At 25.9% G+C, this 18,212-nt stretch overlaps 1 protein-coding gene across 5 annotated transcripts in view; it reads left to right on the top strand.

Annotated features, from left to right (window-relative positions):
* The first annotated feature begins 7,536 nt into the window (after positions 1-7,536).
* Positions 7,537-18,212, top strand: part of LOC408953 (peroxidase) — a 31,433-nt gene continuing 20,757 nt past the window's right edge. For 2 of the 5 annotated variants that reach the window (XM_026441874.1, XM_026441872.1), the window contains exon 1: positions 7,537-7,680. Coding sequence is in view for 2 of the 5 variants with exons in the window: in XM_026441869.1 (XP_026297654.1) it covers positions 12,910-12,979 (70 nt within the window). In the remaining 3 variants the exon portion in view is untranslated. Of the gene's footprint in view, positions 7,681-12,567; positions 12,980-16,105; positions 16,155-17,520; positions 17,718-18,212 lie in introns of those variants that run through there. The other 3 variants (XM_026441869.1, XM_026441871.1, XM_026441873.1) reach the window with 3 other exon arrangements.

Raw genomic sequence — 18,212 nt, 5'->3', positions numbered from 1 at the left:
ATAAAATTGATTACTTAATAACGAAAAGTCAATGGAACAAATGCATTTTTTTTATTAATCAATCTCTATATTTTCATGTTTATAATTTTTTTATTTTAATTGTAACCACATATCCATATGAATGAAAAAAGTTTTCTGAAAAAATAAAATTAAGATAAATAATTCTTCAAGGAAAGTTAAGTCCTGAACAATTACTTACTTGTAATTAATAAAGTAAACACATTTCAATCATTTCTTGATATCATTTTTGACCTTTGCTCTCAATCAAACGTAAATTATGAACAAAAACATGATAACTGTTCAATATGTGAAAATTAATCTTTTAATCTCCCTTTCGGTTTCTCTTTCTATCCCTTCTCAGCTATAAAAATACACGTATGAAACAATTTTTTGTAACAACGCATTTTGATGCAACGAATTCTTTATTTATTCATTAATTCTTCTATTTTATTTTCAATTTTAATAAAACTTGAATAAAAGATTTATAACAACATTGGTTGAAGATTGGAGGATGAAGAAAATATGCATTTATATATATTTATAAAATTAAATGGTCTATTGAAATATTGGACTTTGAAATAGAGTATAACTGATTAGAGTATAATGATTGTAATCATCAAATAATTTTTATTTTATGTTATAATGAAACTTACATTGTATATCTTTCTTCAGTCATCATTATCGAAATGTCAATTAAATAATAGAAATAAATGGATCTTAAATTAAATTCTATTATATTCCTCTTAAAATTTATTAATTATTCATTAAGATATCTGCACAAATCATCTTTAATTTTTAGAATGTATGAAAACTGTTTCATTCTTCTGTTGACGTAAAAATTGATATTTATGAATCACTATTCAAATGTATCATAATTTATGATAATATAATTTATGGAAATATATATATATATTTATATCTCATGGAATTCGAGAAAGATTCAAGGAGATGTAACACTTTATCTTCTTATCTTTTATTATTCTAAAAAATCTTGTTAAATAAAAAAATAACGATATATAGTTTCAATAAAGATTTTATTTAATAAATTCTACTTTATTTCACGAATTATATTTATAATGATTTAATGATAATAATTAAAATTAAAATTGAATTAAAAAAAATAATATATTTTGTTATCAAAATATATTACGTTTTACAATATATTTTTTAATCAATGTATAAATATCTTATATAGTGAACTTTCATTTGCGACGAATTCTGTAAATAAATTATTACGAGTCTCTACAGTTTCTTTTTAATTAATTACATTCAAGATATAAAGAAAGATTGTATTATTAGTAGTATTCTTAAATAGATACGAATTAAATTTGTTCGATCGATAAATCCATCCTGCTAATTACTTAATTGAGTGGCTAATGATTGGTTTTATTATTTCAAGATTGTAGTAGCATTGAAGATCAATATAGAAAATTAATTGTGAATATATTATTTGTATCTAAGAATTTAAATACTTTTGTGACCTCATCAGGGAATATAATTGAAATGACTGTTGTGCAAGTATTGTGTGTACGTGACCAAATTATCATGAAGTTTTTACCAGTACAATCCTGAAATTTATCTCTTATTCTGTTATAAATTATTAACTTTGACAACTTCGGTTTAACGTATATAGGGATATTCAAATTAAGCGACATATTTTTTTCAAACTCGAAAAACACGAATTGAACTTGAAATATTTCAGATTTCTTTGTTTTAATATAAAATCCGCTTAAACATTAATCAATGAAAGAGAATAAATTATCATTTAAGTAACCTTTCCAAGCTTTTACATTTTAATGTTAATTTTTCACGTTATATGTTCGCCATAACAGCAGAGATAACAGGAATTATTTCATTAATAGGGGCTGTAATTATTTTTGTATTAGCTCGTTTTGATATAAATTTATAAGATGTATGATCATATGACACGTGTTAAATGAGATTGTCGTCATATGATTTCACATTTAACGTATTAGAATTTTTCCTGTGGAATTCTTTGAAATTTATCTTGACAATCTGAAAAAAAATAATATATCAATGAAGTAATAATTTCCAATTATATTAATCTGTAGGATATTTTTTACAATTTATGTTATATATTTAGATAAAAAATTTTAATTTAATCTATTGCGAAATCTTTTTTTCAAGGAGTAGACACCATAAATCACAAAGAACGTTAAATATTTCTCTTCAAAAATTAAAATTAAAATTTAAATTAATACGATATTTTAATTACTAATAATTTATCTGTTTAACATATTTTCATTATTTAAGTTTAATTTCTTTCCGTGCAACTTTATTTCATTTGCATCATGTTCCTCTTCACCGACGAGTCTATGTTGATAACTCTTGTCGTTATCTATATGCGGCGCGTGCAAAACACATTTCGAGGAATCGATTTATGTAATTGATAATAATCGAGCAGACGAAATCTCGTGGCTCGTAGCGTGATCAGGAATGAATGACGCTCGCTCACCGAATTGAGCGTAACATCCTATTCAGGGCATGGTAAAATTCATTATACAGCGATCTAGGATCTCGCTTGTTTCGCGTTTCAATGTCTTCGATTATACTAATAAAGTTCAAGAATAGAGGAATATAAAAATATAGAAAAATATAAATAGAATTTTTATCGATCTCTCTCTCTCTCTCTCGAAGTTAGATTTACATTTCGATTAATAATGGCGTTCGTGTATAATTTAACGCACAATCATGCACATGTTTCTGCCCTTGGCCTTCTTCATTTTTCTTTAAAGCTATCTCGTTTTAAAATATCGTATTTCTCGAAGAAGAAGATAAGCTAGGCACGTACGCTTAATATCTCCCCTCTTTTTAAAAATATATATATATATCCTTGACTTAAAGCTTCTTTTTTTTTTCACTATTACACAATTAAATAAATACACGAACAATGGTTTCTTTTTGCATAATAATTGTGAAAATAATTCTTTATCCATTTTATTATTATCGATTTAAGAACAAAAATTAAAATTGCACGAAAGTATTATTATTAACAATTCGAATATATTTAATATTGAAACGAAAAATATTCTAATAATTTTTTTTATTCCTTGTATCGATAATCACTTAATTACAATAAGAACAAAAATCATTCTAATTTGATATATTTGATCCCTCCTCTCCTCTTTTATTTAAAAAAATCAGATTTTTCCAGAATTTGCTTTTAAATAAACATCAATAAGGAAATAACAATCTTTTCGCAAATGTAAACAAGATTTTTTTTAATATCATTTATATAATGCTGTTAATTCCAATAATCATAAAAAAGATGAAATACCGCTATAATGAACCGGTATGCACCATGAACTGGTGTCTGTCGGATCTGTGTGTATATATGTGTGTGTGTATGTGTGTGTGCGCTGATTCCCAATGACCCCAATAATCTTGAAAAAATAAAATACGAAAAAATCTGCAGTCTCGTATATCAAAACAGGATTTTTTCAAACCACTAATCTGAAATCAAAATAAACTCAGATACGCTAGATCAAACAAAAAGTCGAATGCAATATGTTCAGAAGCAAACTTAGATATATCCAAACTCTAACCAAAAACTAATCTAAATTAAATATAATTGGTAGAATGCTTCGTAGAGCATAGAAAAATTATTGGACAAACGAAATCAGACACAAATCGTAGACTTTGTAAATCCAATTCATAAATCTAACTATTTAGCTATCTGCTGCAAATATCAATTAATTATTGATCGAGTCTATTCATATATTGAAAATATGAGAAATATACGGAAAATTCCGATCAATTTTCCATTTAAATTTCATGGTCAAATGAAACTGTGTGGCAATGCTAGTATCAATCAATAGAATTAAATATCAATAGATGTATAAACAACATTCTTGAGTTCATTTTAACACTCACAAAATCCAATAGATATTTATACTAATCTCGCTATTGTAACTATTATATAAAGTGGAATATATGTGACAAAAGATTGGAATAATTTTTGTAAAGAATTAGTTTGTTTAATTCTCTTAATTTCGAAGGGGTTGAAAAACTTGGTCCAATTATGAAACCACCTGTACATGTTGACAATCTAATGTATGTATACTACTTAATAATGTAAGTAGATAAGTATTATTATAATGTGCTGGCACGATAAGGATTTGTTTTATAGGCGTGCAGCCAACTAGGTCGAACAGTTCACAGTTTAACTTTAACCATCTAATACCGAAGACTTTCTGACTTGACAGAACCCTAATCTTGTTTGTTTGAAAACACGATTTTTGAATCCTGGTTGAAAAACAAGTTCCATTGATAAATTTCATCAAACAGAGAGATGTATAATTCACGTTTTATTCGATTAACATCGTTAATAGATTTTTAACGATTTTTCCATTACAATGTTGAATCATAATATTACTTTAAAATATTGTTATCGAAAGAAATTTCGATTTTCTTCGAACGAGACATCTCATTTATTAATCTTTTGTTTCAAGTTAGTCATTTTTAATCATTTTAAACATTGAATATTGAATTTATTTAATAAATAAGTTTTATTCTTCCAATTATTGCGCCACTTATTTACATTTCTAGGTATTTCAATGATTTTTTATCATAGAAGATATTAATAAACTTCCTCCTCCAACCAAGTTTCCTTTTCTCAATCAATCTGTATACTGAGGAAAAACGGTTTTTCCCGTTACGATTTTCATTCATCGTTTATTCTCTCTGTTTCCTCTGTTAATTAACGAAACGAAACTGTAAATATTGTCATATTTCATTGATAAAAAAAAAAAAAGTCTAAATTATGTGACTTTTGATAGATAAGCATACAAGTATTTATGACGAAATTTCCATATATTCCATTCAATATTTTCAATATTTTCATTTAAAAATTTACATCATCGTTATTAATAATCATATTTATGTAGATTAAAAAATTCATTAAAGAAAGAAGAAAAAACGATACATCTCCATATCTCCCATAAATTAAGTTTTTCTTTTCTTCATTCCTATTAAATTTCAAAGATACCCTATCTTTTTTTTTTTTTCGATCCATAAACCACGTGTATGCAAATATAAAAAAAAAAACGTACAATCTTAATCATTTCTTTCACTGATTCAGCAACAAGCCAAGAGTAGAAATTGCGATGTACGTTTAAAAACTCTCTGAAAAATCATTCGTTATCGTAACGCTTTCTATAAACAAATATGACGTGCTTTCCGTAGAATGGATATCAAACAAACAAAGCATGTCTCACTGTGGTGGTAATAAGAAAGCAAGTTGTTTCGATTCTATCGTGAGGCATACACGCTCGATTAATTGGAATCGATAAAAAAAAAGTAATTGGAAAAGTTGTTTCTTTTTAAAAGTTAACAATTGTGAAAATAATAAGCGTTGCATTTATTTACGTATATATATAAAATGTCAATGGTTAATGTATCATCGTTTCCGTTGTTTGATTAATTTGCACATACGAGTTGTGTACAAGATACAAACTTGTTCGAAATTGCGTAACGATTTGATACGATGTCAAGATGTTAACATTTTACGATCATTCTTCTCACATTGGGATTGAAAATTTCAATGTATTACAAAATGAAATATAATTGTTTCAATATATATATATATTACGAAATGGAAAACATGTAATGTGATGTGTGTTTTATCGTTGAACATTTTTCAACACGTATAATATAATAGAATTCTGAATTGATTTATTTTTAATTAATTAATCTTGGTAGTGTAATTACGGAAGGTTAAATCTATTTGTCAAAACATGAACTATTATTAGATTCCTATTATTACGCAAGATTATTATACATCCTATCATAGAAAAATCATAGTAAGAAGAATCAAGAATCAATGAACTTATATCGCATATTTAATCGTGTAAATTATTTGTCATGGACTTTCATAAATTTTTATTTTATTAAAAAAAATATAGGAATTTCTTAAAATATCTTCCTCTTATAATTTTAACAAATAAAAACGATTTGTACAATAAATTTATGCGAAATGTTTTTCAAATTTATTATAATGCGTGATTCGTAAGAAAATAGTTTGGAATTTCATTTCGCTCTGTGAAAACTAAAACTTATTATAAAATTGTTAATTACAATATAGATAAATTTAATTATCAGCAGTCAAAAGATATTGCACGAAAAATAAATCTATTTCTCGTATCTATTTTTAAAACCGTGACAAACAAAAAGAAGAAACAAAATGCCATTATATATATCATTTCCTATATTTATTCATCATGCATATACGTACAATCATCAATTTTGGCATCAGGTATATAAATCTAATTAAAAAGGAGGATACTATCTTCTTTCAATCCATTTTAATTATTAAAGAAACTGTTATTCCACACCCAGTGTAAAAATAATTTTTCTTCCTCAATTGATGATGATCTCAAATATTTAAGCAATAACACATATTCATAAAAATATCCACAATAGCATTAATTAATAAATGATATTTATACATCCTCTTGAATTAAAATCCCTGCTCCTTCAAATGATTCGTAAAATATGAAATATCAATTTACACAAAATAAAAAAAAACAAATTATCTAACAATATTTACTTCTTTTCACAATATAAAATTTTCTTCTTTTAACTAATGAGAATTATATCCTGATGATAAAAAAAAAAATAGAATATAGTATATGCTCAAGCAAAATATTTGGTCTCATTAAAATTTGTTATCTGAGGATTTTTGTAATTGGAAAATCTTCTTAAAAATGTTTTAATACGTTCTTATATTCAATTTTTAATTATATATGCACCGATTGAAATTACCTATTCTTGAAACATGTTGTATTTAATTCTTTTAATACAAAATTTTCTTCTTTCCTTTTAACCAACAAGAATTATATCCTGATGATAAAAAAAAAATAGAATATATGCTCAAGCAAAATACTTGGTCGAAATTTATTATCTCGAGGATTTTTGTAATTGGAAAATCTTCTTAAAAATGTTTTAATACGTTTTTACATTCAATTTTTAATTATATATTCATCGATTGAAATTACCTATTCTTGAAACATATTGTATTTAATTCTTTTAATACAAAATTTTCTTCTTTCCTTTTAACCAACAAGAATTATATCCTGATGATAAAAAAAAAAATATAATATATGCTCAAGCAAAATACTTGTCGAAATTTATTATCTCGAGGATTTTTGTAATTGGAAAATCTTCTTAAAAATGTTTTAATACGTTCTTACATTCAATTTTTAATTATATATCCACCGATTGAAATTGAATACCTATTCTTGAAACGTGTCGTATCTCGAATTGTCGAAGTAAAATTTAACTTCTCTGTTTCCCTCGAGTCTCGAGAACTCGAAAGGGTATAATACATTACGCTATGAGAAAAGGACGAAGGGCTACGAAGAAGGTCGATAAGACGATGAATCTTCTTTGGAGAAGATGACGAACGAAGAGTTTTCGTCCGGGGTGGAGAACGACCCGGAACGACCCCACCAGCAACCAATGAGAGAGGCAGAGGCCTCGCTATCTAGAATCACTTGCTGGCCGATAGAGCTCGTCTTCGTATATAGTTGCAGTTGAAAAGCTAAGATCAGCCAGAAGCGCACTCGAGGTGGCACGAATAAGAGCTGCAGTCTAATATAAACTAGCCAAGGTGTTCGAGATCGAGACTACAACATTTCCTTCTCGATCGTCACGTTGATCGTGAGTATAATACTTTTTCCATTAGAAATTTATTCTCCTCGTGATTTATCATCTTAACTCTTTTTTTTTCCCCCAAATCGAGATCATTTGTTCCCGCGTTTTCTTTTCGTAAAAAAAAAAATCTATCCTGCAACGAATCGAATTCTACACGAACTAGAGGAACGCGTTTCGTTTATCGCGCATGTTATCGCGCTGTCTTTTATGATAAGTGTTACGTGAGATTACAAGACGTTGATCTCTTTTTTTAACGCACGTTCGACGTTTCGTTTTAACGTTTGTTGAAAGAAACGAACGATCGGTGTATATTCGTGGTTTACATGCGGTTTACATTGCATTGATGCATCTACGTAATCCTCGGAGGATTATGCCTCGATTATTCTTATTTTTATATTGTCTTTAATTTCTCAAGTTGTTATTGTACAGTATGTTGACTTAACGAATTGATTATGAAACGTGTCATTGATTATGGAAAATCTATATTTATAAATTTATTATAATTCGGTTTAATCCTTTTTATTCGAGTGAGACATTATAAAGATGCAAATATTTAATTTGAGAAAATTAATCGTTCCTGAAGTAGAAGAACTTGATAGCGAAAATATATTAGACAATTTAAACGTGGCAATGAGAATGCGAATATAAATTTTGCACTAGTCGTAGGGCGACCTAGATTCTATAGCTATTTTTAAAAGATACTGCAATGGCGACCATTGATAATAAAATATCTACTATTTTTCATAATTATCTGAAAATCATTAAGAGTACAATTATAAATAAAATGGATTCTAAATTAATAACTCTTTTTTTTTTACAATCATTTCTATAATTTATTTATGATTAATAATTATTAGAGTTATTTTATATATGTAATAAAATGGAATTATTTTCAGCAAAAAAAAAAAGATTAATATCAATTATTAATCGAGCAATTATGAATAATAGATATTTTAGTTTTCAAAATGAAATTCAATATCTTGCAAGATATATCTCTTCCGATTAAACCATAATATTTGAATCATTAGAACAAAAATTGATAACAATAATTTTCCATCAATTTTTTCTTCTATTATATTTTTCTCTCGTTATCACAACTCATTCGAAATATCATTTTTTTCTTTTTCAATTACAATGTATTCTTGTAATATTCTTTATAATTGTTTCTTTATTTTCCCTCATCGATTTGGAAAATTGAACTGAATTTACACGAACGATTTTGAAATATCCGTTTATATATTCATATTTTCCCGCTAAAAATATTTCCCTCTTTATCGAACGAGCAATATGATGTTCAGCTCTATGCCGCAAATAATAGATGACGCATTCGTGGCATTCTCTTTTCTAGTCGCTGTTGCATATGTAAATATTATATACTAGTTATATAATAGGATAATTTTTTTAAAAAGATAAAAAAAAAATAGACTAAATTCTATGTCAATTTAAATTTAAGAGATAAGAAATAATAATAGGAAATATTTTAAAATTCTTGCTAGAATATTTTAAGAAATTTATTTCAATGTTATTATTAGTAAAGTGTATTTTAATGATATATATTTAATGGTGATTTCTTGTTTTGCTTATTGTTAAATGTGATAAAAATGCAAATGCAAATTAAAATGGTATAAAGATAATAATAATTTCGTTTATCTTATAATAACATTGATAGATAACACCAAAATCAAAATAACAGTAGAGATATTGATATTAAAATTATCAGTTATATATCAGCAATAATAATAACAATAATAATAATAATATCAATAACAAAATTATTATTGATCTTTAACTTTGAATAAAACATAAAAATCCAGTCTAAATCTAATACTTGTAATATCTTTAAATAATAATTTACTGAATTTTAATTTATATTTTTTCTGATCGAAAATTATGTCAATAATAGAAATAGAAATATCGTAAAATAATTCTACATCTAGTTTATTCTGTAAAATAAACGATAATCGTTTAAATAGCGAAGTTTAAACTGTCCCGATTACTAAAAATAACATGATTGAAAATAAAGTATGTATACGACGAATATTTATACACGTACATCATACTCGTTACGAAATAATTAAACAGAAAATACGTAATTATTTGCTTCCTCTTAAATGAAAAATTTTTTCGACGAATTAATGATTATGTTCAAAAAAATTTCTTTCTTCTTTTTTTACTTTGTTTTGAAAATTTTAATACAGAATTTTATTAATAATTTAATTTTACTTAATAATAAATAATATTTAACAAAATATTTTATTTTTTTTTATCTTTATTTAGGAATTATTAAAATTTGTAATTGAAATATCTTTAATTATATATGTATATACATACTATTACATATCAAGGAGTAATTATTGTTTTACTATCAAATACTTCTCTCCAATTCCAATTTGTAATTATTTATTTTTACATGGAAATTTTTAGAACGATTTCCTTAATTTGGTGAGTCATGTTAAATAATATTGCATCGCAATATTTAAATACATGATGAAATTTAATTTCCGAGTATATTCGATTCTAAATTTAGATGCAATGATTATTTATTAATTATCTCCAGGATGTTTTGTTCATTAATTCATCTTTACATGCAAAAAAAAAATTGAAGTTAAAAAATGAATTGGATTATAATAATAAAAAAAGAATATTATTACAATATTTTGTTTCTATTTTTCCATCTATCTTCTTATTTACTTGAAGAAAAAAAATCTGCAAAATTTAAATAATATTATTCAAGAATAAACTTGTCCTTTTTATTCTTTATTCAATTTTGTTCTAATTTTATAAAATGTTAAAATAAAAAGAATAGGAAATATAACTATCGTGATAATGCAATAGTTCATATTGTAGTTGATGAGCAATAATAAAACAATTGGAAATTATTTGTAAAATTTGTCACGCGTCTCCTGTAAAGAAATAGTGTCTTATGACATAACAATTTTTTCGATTGACTAATCGTGATTATATTCATTGAAGTTTTTTTTAAACTTGATCTAAAAATTCTCTTCGTTGTGACATTGTTCGTAATCATATGACCTTGGCTACACTAATATACTTTACAATGTATAACATTGATAAAAGAAACTTTTCCAATACTTGTCAAGTACCGTCATTCATGTTTAAATTATTTGATTGACTCATCGTCTTCACCTGACTTTTCATCCGTTTTGATCTTTACAAAAATTTTGTCAATTTTCACTTTTAATTCCAATAAATTCCACTAAATTCAACAAAGAAAATATTGAATCAATTCACAAGTAAAGGTAAAATTATTAACAAAACTATTCCACTATTAGCAAAATAAATTTGAATTTCTTGAATTCTTGCGATGATGAAAGATCCAAGATTGCTCTATGATCAAAGTTAATTTCAAAATACCAATTATAAATTTCAATTAATAATTAACTCAAAATTTTATCAAATTAACGAGTTTCCAAAAATCAAAAATTAAATAATATTTATAGATTAAAACAATTTATTATTTTAAGATATTATTTTTTTGTAAAAAAGAAAAAAATACAATTTCAGCACAAAAGAAATCCTATTCTATAAAGGTAGAAAGAAACGGTAAAGATGCCGCATGCCGGCCGGTCGAACGAGCACGTGATATACGCGTGACGGATAACCATTCTGTACGATCTTCCTACAGAGCCTGGTCTCATTTCCCCCACTTAAGGGGGGGGGGAGGGGGAAACTATTGCTGGTTTTACCGTTCCCTTCCCTATCGTTCGGTTTTTATTCGCTTTCATGACAATATGGAAGTGTGAGCGGGATAGATAGATTAATCATGTTCGTTTTCATCTAAATTACGTATTCTTTCTGGGTTGCGTGATATTGTTCGCTCGAAAAACAAAATAATATCTTTAACGTTATGATCATTATCGAAGAAATTCGCAAAAACTCGAATAAAATATCGTAGAATGTACGAAAATATTCCTTTACTTGTGAAGAAAAAACAGAAATTAGATTTTTATTATATAATTTAATTACAAACTGGTATAACTTTTATAATTTTTATTTATGTGAAAAGAAATTTGAATATCAGAAATTCGTAATTTTATTGAATATTAATTTATATCATGTATTTTTTTTTTTTTTTAAGTGCAATGAAATTATATTATAGAGAATGTAGAAATTTTTATTTTGAACAATAAATTCTCATATTTTAGAAATTTTGAATTATCTATTAAATATGAAAAAAAATTTATTAAATTGAAACGGAGAATCATTAAAGAACTTTCTCTAAATTGTTTTAACACGTTAGAAATAAGTTTATTAATAAACTATATATATATATAAACAACATTTGAAATTCTTAAAGATTGAATAGTGGCAAAATGAATGGCAATTATCAATTAACAATAAACAAATCGCAATATGTCGCAAGTAGTGATGGATTTGAACCGGATCAAATCGCATGAAACAAACTCATGCTTTCTGAGTTACGTAAAATCTTAACTTGCAATTAATCATTTTTTAACAATTTTAATTTCGAAAGATTAAATTCGTGTGATATATAAAACTGAATTGATTAGTGAATTAATTAATGAATTTTTCATTTTCGAAAAATCTAACTTACATTAAATTTCAAATATGTATACAATTCTAATATTATACTAATATAATTGCAAAATCTTTTTTCCAATCTATTCAAACCTATAACAATATATTTGAAAATTTGAAATTTCGATCTTAATATCATCATTAATTCAATTCTATTTCAAGTTTGCATGCAATTTATTATTATTGAAGAAACGAAGAAACATAAGTCATTGTCTCTAGAGTATCATCGTTTTATTGTTGGTACGCATGGGCGCAGACATTGTGCGCTTCTATAGGGGCAAGCGCATGCGCTCTCCAGAAAACTGTTTTGGAGGGGAAAGAGAGGAGTGTTCCATAGGGAGAGTCGAATTCGGATAGTCGATCGTACAGGAAGTATTTTAATCCAGTTTACGGTTTGCTCGTTTGCTTTTTTCGAAATTGACTCTAATCGTTAATTATCAATTAATTTTTAATCAATTGATCACTTGTCAATTTTCTTGAATTTTCAATCGGTCTATCTTTTCAAATTGAGTTATAAACAGTGACTGTAAATTCTCGAGTTTTTCGCGTCCGAAAGGCATTATCGATCCTACAAAGAGAAACTAGTTCCGCCGTTGCTTTTGAATCTTATAAAAAGTTGAGGCTATTGGCTCAGGGCTCCAGCAGCCCAACTATCTAATATTTTCGAGTGAAAAAATGGGCGTGGATGTGTTCACCTTCCTGTATGAAAACTTGCGAGTCGAACGTTTCAAGAAATCGTATTTAGGTAAGCAACAGCATTGGCGTAGACATTGTACTGAATAATTGAGAGCAATAAGTGGGGGAAATTGAGAACTTACAAGTCATGTTTATATGGCAAAGTCTACCATTTTTGAATTTAATTTTATAATGTTATGTAATTTCAAAAATACTTACTGTTTAATGTGTGTTACACATATGTGTATAACCTCTACATACAGCCAAGTATATACATATATATATCTGTATCAATAAACTTTCCTTATATGCATACAATACGTTTGATAGGTTTAATAATTAATAGTAATAAAACTATTAATAGTATTGTAATATGTCAAAACAAAGAATTATTAAATCAAAAATTATTAAAATAATAGGGAATGATATCTTAAATATTTTCTGGAATTATTATTCTTGTTAATATACTGAATAAATATATTGTTTAATACATCAATATAATATATTTTTCTCAGTTCAATAATAACATGCAGAAATCAAATATTTAAAAATAATGTATATCTTATATATTTACAAACAACTGATTTACATTGTAAATATTGATAAAAAACAACACTATCAATAACATTTAATCACTTGAATTATTTTTTATTATTTTAAAATATCATTCGATGCAATCATTAACATTTTAAATAAGAAAAAAAAAAAAAAACATTTTGCATGAATGAGAAATATGATTATAACTAGTAAAGCATAACATCTGCACTTTTTCTAAATCAATACTCTGGCATTGAGCATTTGATGAAAAAGTCTTGACGTCAAAACTATATAAAAGGTCAAAAATTTTAATATAATATTAAAAACATTAAAGTTGTTAATAAGAAATTTTTTTGTTATTGAATATCAAATATTACCATTATTATTATATCATTTATTGACAATATTTTGATAATATTTGATATTTTAAACACAAAATTGAATTTTTTGCAAAATTAAATAATCTCAGAATTAAAATGACATATTTAACACAAATTTTTGGTTTTCCAAAAAATATCATTGACAAGTACAAGATACAAAAATTGAAATAAACTCATTTCGATATTAATAATATTTTTTATATATTATTGAATTTTTTCTAAATTGAAATTCAAAAAACAAAAATTAATTTGATTTTTTCTAATAACAAAAATTTTCTATACATTTTCTTATTATCTTGAAACATATTGAAGAAGTGGAAAATTTCATATCGATAAGAGAAGTCACATAATCCATAGCTTTGCAATTTTTCAATGAACAATCTTGATAGCACTGTAATTTTCCTACAATTATTATATATAGGTTACTATATGTAAGATATACAAAATTTAAATGAAGAATAAGATTTCTATATTAAATATCAGCAATTAAAAAATTCGATGTATCGAATTTTTATATTTTTTTTAATATTTTTGCAATTTTTTACTTTTAATAATTTTACTCTTTTATAATTTTGAAAATAATATAACATATATATCATAATTTACTGCTATGTATACAAATTTAATTATTACATCAATATTTATTAAATATTGATATAATAATCGTTAATCTAAATATAGTAAATCTTTAATTTTTTTAATTTTAAGATTTACTTGCTATTGGATTATTTGGATTACACAACTTTTTTGACATTTTTCTTTTTTTTTTAAAATATATTTAAACTTCTTAACACGTGTTTGAACTGATATAATTCGTGTTAAACCCATTGCTAACACTTCAAAATTTTACATTGTATCAAATATTGAAAACTTTCATGAAAAGAAAATGATAAAAATTAATTACACTGATTAAATATATTTTTCAAATTAATATAATAATAAGTAAATGTATAATAAATTAATTCATGGCACAATTTATTACATTTTGTCATATCTTTCTGTTTAAACTTACCTTTTTTTAATGAGATAAAATATTTTTTAATTAGAAATATTTTTACAATTGAAGTTATAATTACAATTGAATGAAATTTAAATTCCATAACTTAGATAACAAGTTTTTCTTCGAATTACACAGTAATATTTGATTTTGTATTACATGTGACGAAGAAAAGTATATGTTTAACATCAAATTTCATTCATAAATCTCGCATAAATGTAAATTTAATTCTCTAAACAAAATTTCGTGATATTTTGTATTGATTCTTTTTATTTTCTAATTTTATTTTCTTCAATTTGCATATTTCAATGAGATCTCGAAAAACGAAGAAATATCAACGAAAATTCATAAATCGATATTTACAATAACTTTGCAAATAATTATTTAAAAATCTATCGATATATCAAATTCTAATCATTATAATATTTAAATTTTAAATATTTTCACTAGCACTATTTTAATTGAGAATTAAATATACTAAGAGAAATATTTAATTTAATTGTTTAAAAGTTATTAAATAAAATAATAAGTCTTTCTAACTAATAATTTCATAAATTTGTCGATCTTCTTAATTAAATTATTATCGTATCCTTTGTACAAAGGATTCAATTGATCAAGTTAGTGATAACCATAGTTAAGTTCCAATTGACTTAACACCCTCTTATTTATAACTGTGCCCATTAGATACATTGAGCTAGTGACACAATTCTCATTCTTAATTTGAGTTACTTGAGAAAATGAATAACATTTTGTTTCATTGTGTATATATCATTTATTCATTCTAAACCCAACTGTCAAAGAATTCTGAAAATATGTACATCTAACTATAGTCTTTTAGTATATTATGACTTCAATCAATATACTATAGTTGAAATCACAAAAACACGAACATTTATTATGATAACATCGAATTTTACAAAACTAATGCTATTCAATGTATGTATTCTATTTCATATATTGACAAAAAGTTGTCGACAAAAAAATTTATTTAAAAAAATGTAAACTTTTGAAATACTTATCCTCTAAATTTTGATTCTTTGAGCCACTATTAAACGAATAGCTTTATTTCTCTGACATAAGAAAAGTCAAGACATTGATTAAAATTATTTATCGGTTCTGATCGGTCACACAACATCGATTTATTAATGGCGTTTGCGCATTTCTCTACTCCCATTTTGTTCCTTCGTGTAAATATCAGTACTGCGCAGGACGGAAATACCATAGTGAAAGCAGTGGAAAAGTACTGAGAGACTTGAGGAGGGTGCCATAAATTTCTATTACAATACAACAAGGGGATATGCTTACGAATAGAAAGGGTCTTTTGACAAAAGGTATAGTAACCTAAAATTTTCTGAGTTTCTTCAGCATCCCTAAGCTGCCTGTTGAATAATCCTTGGATTATTCTTACGTTACATTTGATATATATAGAGTATATCAAAAATCGTGGTACAGTCGTGGAAGGGATGATTTTACGTATAAAAATAAATCGAAAAAGAGAATAAATTTCTCTCGTTTCAAGTTTTCGTTTAAATTAAATTCGAAAATTGTTTAAGTGAAAGTGACGGATTTCTAATTGCATATGAGTGAATTATTTATAGTATGTGAAAATGTGAAAATGGGGAACTGATAGAATAAAATATTTTTTTTCATTCAAATATTAATTTCCAAATTTTCAAATTTCTTGATTATTGTAATTTTTTCTTAAACAATGATATAAATGATATTATTGTACAATTTTTAATTGTTCTCATATGTAGAATAATCTCTTATCGTCATGTAATTCGTTCGAGAATTAACCATTTTCTATATAAAATTATCCTGCAATCATTTTTAATACACTTGTTGTATAAGTTGGAAATTTATAAAAATCCATAATTTGAATGCTACAAATAATAATCCTATTTTTAATTTAGAAACTTTTTTTTCTTAACAAAATTATATATTTTAAAAAGTAAGAGTAATTAAAATATTTCTAATAAAACATTATTTTATAATAATGTTTGAAAATATATGAATATATTTATTACTGGTTATGAATTGTGATGAGATGATCTAATCGCAATGAATAATAATATATATAAACAATTTTCAAACAGATCAAGCAGATACTTGAAATACTCTTTTCATACGTAAACTTCTAAAAAGATTCATTATAATAAATGAAATAAAAATATTTCCAACTAAATTAAAACTACAAATTGACAAATACAATTCATCGTAATTATCCCTCGAAGAAAATCAATAAATAATTACATTTTCAAATTATCCGATCGTAACGCGTTATCTAAGCTTATTTTTAAGGCAATTAATATAATAACCACGTGCAAACTTGCTCCAATTTCATCGAAGTAAAAGTAAATATCGATCGTCTGTGCTCTCGATTAATGGACAAAAAGTATTTGTGAATTATTATAAAAAGAGAAAAATCTAGGAAATTAATTAGCATTTTTCTGGAAAATATATGAAATACGCATTTCTAAATCCTTCCGTTTAATAAACAAGAAAATCATGCGACGAAGAATCGGCAGCGATAACCTGGAACACGCTTAGGGAGCTGACATGCAGCGGGGAACGAGGGGTGGGGGGACGGGACGAGCACGTGCTCACCGAGTGATAGAAGTTTTTTTCTTCGACCGAATAAGGTGACCCTATCCTGATAGTGGGGTCCCACGAACGAAGCGAGCAAGTACGCGAGTAAGCGCGTAGAATGCGAGGAATCGTTGCCGCTGGTAAAACAAAGACGGGAAATTCGTTCTACAACGTAAGATAGCATAAGTGGGAAAGGGATAGGGATCGCGGTTGAGCGAGATGGGAATAGAGGCAGGTGGGGGAGAGCTCAAGTGTAAAAGTGGTGGGGAGCTACCTTGTGCGCAGTGCATAAGAGAGATACAGAGGTATGCAAGTGAATAAATGGAAAAGAGACACAAGTATGACAAGTATACGGAATATTATATGTGTGCGTGTGCTAAAGTGAGCGAGAGAAAAAGAAAGAGAGAGAGAGAGAGAGATATATGTGCATTTGATCGAAAAACTGAGAGAGATACACCAGTTATGTACATTGCCAGAGAATAGAAGATATATTTCGTGAAAGCTGATAAAGTGAAGAGAGATATACGGTATATAGTTGAAAAAGAAGTATGCGGGATGCCAGAGAAGGTGAGAGTGAGACAGCCAAAGTGCATGGAACGCAGTATGAGAAAAGCAAAAAAGAAGCACGGGCTGGAAGTATATGGAAGTATAAACGTGTTGTAGTTAAGCAGTTATACAACATATAAAATAATCTCTCACATTATTACGCGCCAAGTATTAAAGTAAAATATCATTTTATATAATAATTCGTACGAGAAGGATGTATCAATATAATAATAAATATACGTGCAATCTTTTTA

Source organism: Apis mellifera, linkage group LG7, assembly GCF_003254395.2.
Source record: "Apis mellifera strain DH4 linkage group LG7, Amel_HAv3.1, whole genome shotgun sequence".
Classification (NCBI taxonomy): domain Eukaryota; kingdom Metazoa; phylum Arthropoda; class Insecta; order Hymenoptera; family Apidae; genus Apis; species Apis mellifera.
Note: the sequence above shows the minus strand (reverse complement) of the source record. Positions and strands in the feature narration are given on the sequence as shown.